Source organism: Tupaia chinensis, unplaced genomic scaffold, assembly GCF_000334495.1.
Source record: "Tupaia chinensis unplaced genomic scaffold, TupChi_1.0 Scaffold000077_1, whole genome shotgun sequence".
Taxonomy (NCBI): domain Eukaryota; kingdom Metazoa; phylum Chordata; class Mammalia; order Scandentia; family Tupaiidae; genus Tupaia; species Tupaia belangeri.
Genome location: NW_006159538.1, coordinates 294,684 through 306,757, shown reverse-complemented (window position 1 = coordinate 306,757; position 12,074 = coordinate 294,684). Strand labels below are relative to the sequence as shown.

At 40.4% G+C, this 12,074-nt stretch overlaps 1 protein-coding gene across 8 annotated transcripts in view; it reads right to left on the bottom strand.

Annotated features, from left to right (window-relative positions):
* The window catches only part of UEVLD (UEV and lactate/malate dehyrogenase domains), a 53,717-nt gene that overhangs the window by 16,109 nt on the left and 25,534 nt on the right, over positions 1 to 12,074 (bottom strand). For 5 of the 8 annotated variants that reach the window (XM_006142475.3, XM_027768498.1, XM_006142476.3 and 2 more), the window contains 4 exons: positions 11,451 to 11,586; positions 7,815 to 7,933; positions 4,269 to 4,371; positions 990 to 1,160 (listed from right to left, as the gene is read on the bottom strand). In XM_006142475.3, the coding sequence (XP_006142537.1) occupies positions 990 to 1,160; positions 4,269 to 4,371; positions 7,815 to 7,933; positions 11,451 to 11,586 (529 nt within the window). The remainder of the gene's footprint in view (positions 1 to 989; positions 1,161 to 4,268; positions 4,372 to 7,814; positions 7,934 to 11,450; positions 11,587 to 12,074) is intronic. The other 3 variants (XR_003548003.1, XM_006142472.3, XM_027768496.1) reach the window with 3 other exon arrangements.

Here is a 12,074-nt window from a genome sequence, read left to right as displayed (position 1 = left end):
TCCTCTTGGGATCTTGGGCATGCACACACACCCAGAGTGAGTTTGAGCCATTGGGTCTGGGACTCAAACTGTGGTCAACTACGTGGGAGTCCAGTGACATAGCCATTACGCTAACTGCTGGTCCCAAGGAATATTTTTTAAAATATGGTCACCAATTTAAGTACAATACCATTTAACTCTTTTTTTTAGAGAGAGTTTTTGTTGATGTTTTGGTTTTGTTTTGGTTTTGCTAAAGGGTGTGTGCACTTGCTGGAGAGACAGAGAGACAAAGTAAGAAATTACACCCCAGGGGGACGGCCACATCATAATCCTTTCCCCTCATTCTCCTCTCAGAATTTTGGGCACGCATGCATATGCACCCAGTGTGAGTTTCAACCCACCAGATCTGGAACTTGAAAAAAATTTGAAAAAAAAAAAAATTAAATTAAACAAATAATTCTTTAAAAAAATGTCATCCACATAAGTCATTGCATTTTTCTCTTGGCACTTACCCATTTCTCACTGAGGAAAATAGGGCTAACAACCTGGAACATAACGCATTTCATAAAGACTGGAAGTTGTAACCTTCTGGTTAATGCAGTTATAAGAAGTAGGGGCCAGAAGGTGGCGTGGTGGTTAAGAGCACTGGACTCCCACATGGCTGACCACGGGTTCAAGTCCTGGACCTGGTGGCTTGCTTTCTCACTCTCTCTCTCTCTGTCCCTCCCTGGTCAAATTAAAAATAATTAAATAAATAAGTAAAGTTCAATACAATAATTCTTTTAAAAAAAAAAACAGAAATAACTGGAAAAGTTCAATACAATAATTCTTTTAAAAAAAACCCAGAAATAACTGGCTGGTGGGTTATAGGAATACAATGTTGCTTATTATAAGAGCAATTTTACTGACAACTCTGACCATCCCTTTATAATCTAATGTTTTATGGCTTTTATAAATAATGGCAATTTAACTGACCTATTGGACAATCAATTTAAAAGAAAGCTTTTTACCTGGCTGAGATGCAACCAGCAGGACACTGTTTTGACTGTGATGTCCCAGAGCTGGGACAAGGGCTCGGAACATATCCACGTTGCTCTGCACCACATCAAGGTAGGACTGAGAACTGCCCAAGGAGTTGACTGTGAAGATCACCACCTTGGAATGAGCAGAGGCAGATAAATCTAATGAATAAAAAGAAACAGTCTGAGCTCAATGTGTAGGCTTTAATCAACTTCTATTTAAGCCCCTGAGGCTACTTTCTAAATAAGTTTCAGAATGAAACACTTGTGCAATGTGTCCACTGGGAAACACAGTATCCAATTTTAGTTCATATTCTGATATAGTTGTGATGGCCATCTAAAACCTGAGTCCTAGATTCTAATTATGGTTCTTCATACATCCTCTTAAGTACCTCCTGTGTTCCAGGAGTCAGAGCAGATACTGGTGATGAGTTAAAACCTCAAGAAGACATTAGACTGGAAGGGGTATAGTAAGCACTTCCATACCACTTATGTCGTTCCAAGTACTGTTCTAAAAACTTACCCTGGGAGGGACTTCAAAAGACTCATGGATAGGGACCAGCAGTTAGCATAATGGCTATGTCGCTGGACTCTCATGTAGTCGACTGCGGCTCGAGTCCTGAACCCGGGGGTTTAAACTCATGCCGGGCGCGTATGTGTGCATACCCAAGATCCTGAGAGGAGAATGGAGGAGAAGGGATTGCGGTGTGGCCATCCCCCCTGTGGGGGTGATTTCTCACTTTCTGTCTCTCTGTCTCTGTCTTTCTGGCGAGCGCATGTACCCTATAGCAAAAACCTCTCCAAAAAAAGAAAAAAAAAAGATTCATGGATAGATGGAATTAAAGTATGAGTTGATTTTAATGCAAAAGATTTTTTAACCCATGTGTAGTTTTCTTTCTTTTCTTTTCTTTTTTTTTTAGGGAGAAAGATTTTTGCTATAGGGTGCATGAACTCGCCAAAGACTGAGACAGAAAGTGAGAAATCACCCTCCAAGGGGACTGGCCACACCACAATCCCTTCTCCTTCATTCTCCTCTCGAGATGTTGGGCACATACACATGCCCAGCATGCGTTTTAAGCCACTGGGTCCAGGATTCAAACCAGGTCAACGTAACCCCGTGCCATCTGCTAGTCCTGTAATTTTTTCTTAATATGTTTTTTCCATAAGGGCCCTGAATCTATTTATTCATTTAATCTAATCTATAGCACATAATGGGTAATATCATCCCCATTTTACAGATGAAGAATCTAAGACACAGAGAAGTTATGTAACTTGCTCAAAGTTATAGAGCTGGTAAGTAGCCAGAATTCAAGTCCCGATAGTCTAGCTTCAGTGCTATTAAACACCATCCTACATTTAGAAACTTGTTTCTAAATAAACCAAGGTGAGGTTTACTCTGGTGCGAACCAACTTTTTAAAAAAGAATTATTTGACTTAACTTTATTTATTTATTTATTTTAAAAATTATAAAGAGAGAGAGAGAAAGTGAGAAAGCAGGCCACCAGGTCTGGTACTCAAACTGCAGTTGGCCATATGGAAGTCCAACGCCCTTAACCACCATGCCACCTGCTGGCCCACATACAAACAAATTTTGAAATCCATGCATAATATGCATTTTCCATGAACTTTTAAAAGACCTCATGTATGTGCATGTATGTGTAGTCGCATGCTCGTATGTATATCTGTATATCCCTCTCCAAAATGTTATAGTAACTATTAGAGAAAAATCCAAATAAAGCAAAGGATAACTCTAGGATAATCAGTGGCTACAATCATCTGTGTGTCTCATGATGAGATATTACTAAAACTTCTAAGTGAGTTTAATTCTCAAAATTGTACACGTACTTCTCCATATCATACAATATATTCAGCAGATGTTAGTTTAAATTGTACTTAAAATTACCTCATCTAGGGAACCAGCAGTTAGTGTAATGGCTATGTTGCTGGACTCCCACATAGTCGACCACGGTTCTTGTCCCGGACCCGGTGGTTTAAAACTCACGCCAGGCGCATGTGCGTGCGTGCCCAAGATCCCAAGAGGAGAATGGAGGAGAAGGGATTGCGGCGTGACCATCCCCCCTGGGGGGTGATTTCTCACTTTCTGTCTCTATGTCTCTCTCTGTCTGGCGAGCGCACGCGCCCTATAGCGAAAATCTCTCCAAAAAAAAAAAAAAAAAAAAACCTTATCTAATAGTAATTAAATTGGGACTAGCAGTTAGAGTAATGGCTATGTCACTGGACTCCCACGTAGTCGACCGCAGTTCGAGTCCCGGACCCAGTGGCTTAAACTCATGCCGGGCACATGTGCATGTGTGCCCAAGATCCCGAGAGGAGAATGGAGGAGAAGGGATTGCGGCGTGACCATCCCCCCTGGGGGGTGATTTCTCACTTTCTGTCTCTCTGTCTCTCTCTGTCTGTCTGGGGCGCACATGCACCCTATAGCAAAATCCTCTCCAAAAAAAGAAAAAAAAAATAGTAATTAAATTAAGTGCTATCAGAAATGTACTACCAAAATTAATAAGGAAAACATAAAAGTTGTCCCAAGATGACCACACTCAACAGGTAATTACTGAGTCCCTAACTGGTGGCAAGCACCATGCACTGTACTCTATTCCAAGGCTCCTATTCTTTCAGTAAATTGAAGCCACCATTATTGATGATTAATGAGACACACAAGCAGAAACATTTCCCTCTGGTTCTAAAGGGCCTCACAACCTCTAGGGTCCATGTACTCAAGAGTCTCCTAAAGTGATATGAAAAGTTGAGAGTCTCTTAAGAACTTCAGTACCTGGCAATGAATGGCACAAGAGAATACCCAGCCACCCAAGGGATCGTCAGTATGGGGCCTACAAAAAGATTATTAGAACAGCTATGGGACTCCTTTCAAGGAAGGAAAATGAACTCATTGTGTCCTATGGGGATCCAGAGGCTAACTAAAACTCTTACACCCAATTTTTACAACCAGTAGCATTATTTCAACTCTTGGACTAGATAATCTTCAAGTCCTTTGATGCATTAAAATTCTAGGACACAGGGGCCAGCAGGTGGCACGGTAGCTAAGGAGCTGGAATTCCCACATGGTTGACTGTGGATCAAGTCCTAGACCTGGCAGCAAGCTTTCTCACTCTCATTCTCTCTTTCTCTGGCAAAACTCATGTGGAAAAAAATAATAATAATAATTAATTAAATAAATAATTCTTTTTAAAAAAAATTTTAGGACACAAACGCAAGAGCGAAAACGGCAAACATCTTTGAGCGGAGTAACCAGACCTTTGCTAATCTCCACGTTAGGCAGGCTGAAGATGTCAAGGTCCATCGTCCCTGCTTTAGTCCCTTCTGAGAGGTCCAAGAGGACCAGCCTGTCTGCAATGCCCTGTAAAATACAACATGTCAAGAACAGTATTATAATGGACAAAGCCAGTTATTCAATTTGAAAATCATACCAGGCACATTTGCATGCATACCCCAAATCCCTGGAGAAAAATAGCGGAAAAGAGATTGGAGCATGGCCATCCTCCCGGGGAGTGATCTCACTGTCCCTTCTCATTGTCATTCTCTCTGTCTCTCTCCAGCAAACACATACACCCCATGGCAAAAATAAATAAATAAATAAATAAATCTTAAAAGTCAGGCTGATGTGCACGTTATTATTAACAGCATAAAGTAGTTCTACAGTTATGAAGAGCAGTCTAGCAATATGTAATAAGTGCAAAAAAACAACAACAAAAAAGTATACAAGACACAAGAAATGGAAAATTATTTGCTGATAACATGTATGTTGATGCGCTTGATTGAGCCAATATACAGTGTATTTTGGATGGAAAATTCATTTGTATACTGTAATGATGTATAGTGAATTAATGTAAAAAATTAATAAATTTAAAGAAAAAAAATGTAATAAGTGCTATAAAAACCATGCATGTCCTCTGACTTACTGGTACTATTTTTGAAAGGATAGACATGCCAAAGAAGATCATTCAGATGAATAAAGAAGCAATTTGTGAAGGAATGTTTAGAGAAGCATTTCACTTAGTAACAAAAGAACAGGAAACAACTCAAATTCTAATTAAGAGGTATTCACTATTGAAGGAAGAGGAAAGGGTAGAAGAAATGAAACTGTATGCTAAGGTAGCATATGTTATTCTAGGCAGTCAGCTTTAAAATTTTTCTAGCTCCCTGGATATAATTCAATTATTTTATTTTTATTTTATTTTATTTTTATTTTTTGAGAGGTTTTCGCTATAGGGCACGTGCGCTCACCAGCCAGACAGAGAGAGACATAGAGACAGAAAGCGAGAAATCACCCCCCAGAGGGGATGGTCACGCTGCAATCCCTTCTCCTCCATCTCCTCTCAGGATCTTGGGCACGCACACACACACGCCCGGCGTGAGTTTTAAGCCACCGGGTCTGGGACGCAAACCGCGGTCAACTACGTGGGAGTCCAGCGACATAGCCATTACGCTAACTGCTGGTTCCCATAATTCAATTATTTTCAGGGCAGAACCTACCTACAAGACATATGTGCATCTTAAATGGAAAGGGAAAAATTTAGATGGCAAAACAATCAAATCTTAATAGAAAAGGAAAACTAATGCAAGCCACCATATAAAAGTACAGAGAGACAGCTATTCCATTCTGGGCACAGCTCTGGAAAAAACATGAGACATGCTGTTACCATGATATTAGGCCCTGGAGGGAGGCGAGCAAGTCTTTCGGACCTCTCTGGAAAGAGACTTAAGCCTCTGTGTGAATAATTTAGAAAGAGGGCCCACTGGTGGTGTGGAGGTTAATATGGCTGGACCCCACATGGCCAACTGAGTAGATCAAGTTCCAGGCATGGTAGCCTGAAAAATCCTAAGATAAGGGGCCAGCAGGTGGCATGGTAGTTAAGGGTACTGGACTCCCACATGGCTGACCACAGTATGAGTCCCAGACCGCAGTATGAATCCTGGCGATTTGCTTTCTCGCTTTCCCTCTCTCTCTCACTCTGTCCCTCTCTGGTCAAATTTAAATAAATAAATAAATAAATAAATATAATCAAGTTGAAGGAAAAAATAGTAAAAATAAAAAATCCCAAGATAAGAATGAAAGATGGGGGCAGCAGGTGGCACAGCAGTTGGAGTTCAAGACTCCCGTGTGGCCGACCATGGTTCGAGTCCTGGACCTGGCATCTTGCTTTCTCACTTTCCCTTTCTCTCTCTGGTCAAATTAAAAATGATAATAATAATAATAATGATCACAAATAAAATATATAATTATTTTTTAAAAATAAAGGAAAAAAGTGTTAAAAAAAAAAAAAGAATGGAAGAGAAGGAATGGCAGTGTAGTCATCCCCATCAGCGGGTGATTTCTCACTTTCCTTCTTTCTGTTTTTTTTTTAAATTTTTATTTATTTTTTATTTTTTTTATTTTTTTTAAAGAATTATTTTATTTTAACTCTATTTATTATTATTATCATTATTATTTTCCAGTTTGATCAAAGAGACAGAGAGAGAGAGAGAGAGAGAGCGAGAAAGCAAGCCACCAGGTCTGAGACTTGAACTATGGTCAGCCATGTGGGAGTCCAGCGCCTTTAACCACCATGCCACTTGCCGGTCCCCACCTTCTTTCTATATATGTATATTTCTCTGTTTCTCTGGCAAGTGTATGCATACTGTAGCAAACTAAAAATAAACAAATAAATCATAAATAAATAAATTATAGGGCCAGCATGTGGCATGGCAGCTAAGGTGCTAGCCTCTCATATAGTTGACCGTGGTTTGAGTCCCCAATCTGGCAGCTTGCTTTCTCACTCTCTCTCTGGTGAGTGCATGTGCCCTATAGCAAGATTTTTTTATTAAATAATAATTAATAAAATTAAATAACTTTTAAAATTTATAAAGAGAAGATTTAGTAATAAAAAACTGATTAAAAAATCCTAAATAGTGAAAAACATCAACTCAGAAACTATGATCCTAAAAAAAATTGTACAAGAAAAGGCAATCCTTTTGTAAAAGGCTAATTTTAGAAAGTACTAAAATTAAATATTAAGTTATAGTTAATGAAAGTGGCATGACTCAGAAATCACAGAATTTGTGACTAAGTCAGATGCATGTCAACTTGAAGCTTCCTTTAGTTGAGGATGTGCCCACTGTTCAAATCATAAGATTTTTCCAAAGCCTATTCCATGACTAATGTAGGCAGCATCAACAATGAAAGTAGCTCTCAGCTACTTTTTGACAACTTACTAAAAATATTTTAAGGCAAAATGAGGTTTTTCCACAGCAGTTCCCTACTGAAGTCTGGAGTGCTCAGCCTGCCACTGAAGACTGTTCCTCAGCCCCCAGCTCAGGAAACTGAATGGGTGGAAACAACCACTAAGTGATCTTAAGCTGTTCTTCCACAGATTCTTTTTAAAAATTTTTTTGAGAGATTTATGCTATAGGGTGTGTACATTCGCCACAGAGACAGACAGAAAGCAAGACATCACCCCCCAGGGGATGGCCACTCCACAATTCCTTTTCCTCCATTCTCTTCTCAGGATTTTGGGCACGCACGCACACACACATGCCTGGTGTGAGTTTTAAGCTGCCAGGTCCAGGACTCAAACCACAGTCGACTATGTGGGAGTCCAGCGACGTAACTGTTACACCATCTACTGGTCCCCTTCCACAGATTGTTATGCAAAGTGGAAATAAGGCTGATAAGGAAAATAAACGACAGTTTTTTTTTTTTAAAGAACAAGATAAAGCCATTATTTTTGTGTATGTTAAACATAAACTGTCCGGAAGTACAGCGCCATGACTGATATATTTATAATCACCATGCTCACATACCTTTGCTGAAATTGCTAATGTGCAAGCGATACCCAGCTCTCCACCTCCAACCACAGTAATTTTGTTGACTGTTTTATTTTCATGATTTGGCCAGCTCTTTGAATTTATGTCTGAGACACCTAGAAAGAAAAGTGGAATATCCTGAGAATTTAAAATTTTTGAAATCTTTTAAAAGTATCTTTTAAAAAACATGACTTCAGGGCCAGCATGTGTGTGGTGTGTGAGGGCACTAGATTCCCACAAGGCAGACTGCAGTTTGAGTCCTGGACCCAGCAGCTTGCTTTCTTATCCCCGCCCTCCATCCCGGTCAAATTAATAATAACAAGTAAAGTTAAATGAAAAACTTATTTTAAAAAAATGACTTCAGGGGCCAGCAGATGGCACAGTAGTTATATCGCTGGACTCCCATGTGGCCACCTGTGGTTTGAGTCCTGGATCCGGTGGCTTGCAACTCACACCAGGTGCATGTGCATGCATGCCTACGACCCCAGAAAGAAAACTGGAGAAGAAATTGTTGCATGGCCATCCCCCTGAGGGTTGATTTCTCACTTTCCCTTTTGCTGTCTTTTTCTCTCTTTCCAACAAGTGTACATGTCCTAAGGCAAAACCTCTTACAAAAAAAAAAAAAAAACTGACTTCAATAACTCAGAAAATATGGTGTTAGTCCATAATAGACATTTAAGAGATACTTGTTGAACAAATGAATGCAAGAAAGACAGGAGTCAGCATAGCCCTATGGCTCAGCTATTATGAGAGCCAGGTTCCACATGGTCAACCATGGTTCAAGTCTCGGCTGAGGTAGCTTGAGAAATATACAGGGCATGTGTGTGTGCATGTGTGTGTGTATAAGCCTAAAAATCCTGATGGAGGAAAAAGGATAGTGGTGTGACCACGCGCCATTGGAGAGTATTTTCTCTTTCTCTCTCTCTGATGAATACATGTGCCCTCTGGCAATTAAAAGAGAGAGAGAGAGAGAGAGAGAGAGAGAGGTACCAGCAGTTGGTGTAATGGCTATGTTGCTGGATTCCCATATAATCGACTGCAGTTCGAGTCCCGGACCTGGTGGCTTAAACTCACACCGAGTGCATGTGTGTGCGTGCCCAAGATCCTGAGAAGATCAGGATCTCCCTGGGGGATCTCCCCTGGGGGGGTGATTCCTCACTTTCTATCTCTCTGTCTCTGTCTTCCTGGCGAGTGTACACACCCTATAGCAAAAACCTCTCAAAAAAAAAAAAAAAGAATCTCATATTACATTTTCTACTAAATAAAGACTATGGTGGTTAAGGCACTGGACTCCCACAAGGCCGACCACGGTTCGAGTCCCAGACCTGGTAGCTTGTTTTCTCACTTTCTCTTTCTCTCTCTTGTCAAATTAAAAAAATAAATAATAATAACACAATAAATAAATAATTTTTAAAATAAAAGCTATCCTTTTATTTATTTTTAAGAGGTTTTTGCCTTAGGGCATGTGTGCTTACTAGAAAGAGAAACAGAGATGGTCAGAAGGAAAGTGTGCAAACACCCCACAAAGGGGATGCCCATGCCACAATCTCTTTTCTGCCTGGATCTTGGGCACACACGTGCATGCACCTGATGTGATTTTCAAGCTACTGGGTCCAGATCTCAAACCATGGTTGACCATGTGGGAGTTCAGTGATGAACTGCTATGCCATCTGCTGGCCTTAAGGCTATCCTTTTTTAAAAAAAAAATCTTAACTTTATTTTTTTATTTATTTAAATTTGACCAGAGAGGGACAAAGTGAAAAGGAAAGTGAAAGTAAGCCACCAGGTCTGGGACTTGAATCGTAGTCAGCCTTAAGGGAGGCCAGTGCCCTTAACCATCACACCACCTGCTGGCCCCAAGCCTATTCTTTTAAAAAGAAATTATCTTCAAACTGTTTTTAAAAAAATACTATATAAGAGACTGGGAGGTGGAGTATGGTAAAGGGTACTGGACTCCCACATGGTCGACTGTGGTTCGAATCCTGGACCTAGCACTTGCTTTTCCTCTCTTTCTCTGTTACTCATTGGTCAAATTTAAATAAATAAATAAATAAAGTTAAGTAAAATAATTCTTTTAAAAAAAAACTACATAAAGTTCTTAAAAAAATAGAAATTTCATATATATTTTTTAGAGAGATTTTTGCCATAGGGTATGTGCATTTGCCAGAGAGACAGAGACAGAAAGCGAGAAATCACCTCCCAGGGGCATGGCCACACCACAATACTTTCCCCCCAGTCTCCTCTTGGGATTCCATAGGCATGGCACATGCACCCGATGTGAGGTTTTTGTCTTTTTTTTTTTTTTTTGGAGAGGTTTTTGCTATAGGGCACGTGCGCTCGCCAGACAGACAGAGAGAGACGTAGAGACAGAAAGCGAGAAATCACGCCCCAGGGGGGATGGCCATGCCGCAATCCCTCCTCCTCCATTCTCCTCTCGGGATCTTGGGCACGCACGCACACGCGCCCGGCGTGAGTTTTAAGCCACCGGGTCCAGGACGCGAACCACAGTCGACTACATGGGAGTCCAGCAACATAGCCATTACGCTAACTGCTGGTCCCCACCTGATGTGAGTTTTAAGCCACTGAGTTTGGGCCTTGAACCATGGTCAACTACATGGGAGTCCAGCGACCCAACCATTATGCCATCCACTGGTCCCAGGATTTCCGTAATTCTTTTTTTTTTTGAGAGGTTTTTTTCCTTTTTTTACTATAGGGTGTGTACGCTCGCCAGAAAGACAGAGAGAGACAGAGAGACAGAAAGTGAGAAATCACCCCCCGGGGGGTGGGATGGCCACATCGCAATCCCTTCCCCTCCATTTTCCTCTTGGAATCTTGGGCACACATGCACGCACACATGCCCGGCGTGAGTTTAAGCCACTTGGTCTGGGACTCAAACCACGGTCAACTACATGGGAGTCCAGTAACATAGCCATTATGCTAATTGCTGGTCCCAGGATTTCCATAATTCTAAAAAACATTCTGATACTTACTTCTGTGGTCTACAATACAAAAAATGATGGATACCTTATTAAAATTTCCAAGCATGGGTTTGTAGCATTATTCACAGTAAGAAATACCAAGAACCACAGATCTTCTGATACCATACACTGAATAAGAAAAATTACATAAACATATAACAAAAATGACTTGATACTATAAATAATATCAATTAGCCTTGAACAAAACAGGAATTATTTTACCTGTTAGTATAAAAGTAACTTTTTATTTTATTTTTAAAAAATAATTATTTTATTTAACTTTATTTATTTTAATTTAACCATAGAGGGACAAAGCAAGAGTTGGGGAGAGATAGAGAGAGAGAGAGGGAGGGAGGGAAGAAGGGAAAGTGAGAAAGTAAGCCACCAGGTCCAGGACTCAAACCATGGTCGGCCATGTGGGAGTCCAGCACCCTTAACCACCATGCCACCTGCCGGCCCTAGTAATTTTTTAGATTTTAAGAAACCATATTCATTGACACTGCATGGTAATACCCTGTGATAAATGTACTAGAATTTTTTATACACACATGTGCATGTATTTTTTTACTGAAACACAGTAACAGGGAGTACAGGATATTAGTAAGAAATTTTAAACTCATTACAATCAAAGCAACCTACTGACAGAAGTACAAACCTTCAGTGATTTTTGCAATATAGGCTAGCAAGTCTCCCTGCCGTGCCTCATCAGACGATGGTAGAGAATACAGGGGAAGTTCCTCTTGAAACTTGGCAATCATCTCCTTAATTAATCCAACAATGACAGATTTAGGCTGCAGAGTACACACAAAGGAAAGATGCACACAAAATTCTGCTAAAGATATTATCTTCTTAACCTATTCATAGTTACAAAATTAGCCAAAAGGAGATATTCAATCATGCTTTCATTTTTGGGGAAAGCTACCATACCAAGTGATACTTTTGACTGTTTTAATATTTTTAACTAAAAAATTGTTTACTTTTAACAACTGATTACTTTTAATTTTTTTTCTTTCTTTTTTTTTGGAGAGGTTTTTGCTATATGGTGCATGCGCTCACCAGACAGACAGAGAGAAACAGAGAGATAGAAATTGAGAAATCACCCCCCAGGGGGGATGGCCACGCTGCAATCCCTTCTTAATTCTCTTCTTGGGGTCTTGGGCATGCACGCACATGTGCCTGGCGTTAAGTTTAAGCCACCAGGTCCGGGACTCGAACCTCGGTCGACTACGTGGGAGTCCAGCGACATAGCCATTACGCTAACTGCTGGTCCCAACAATTA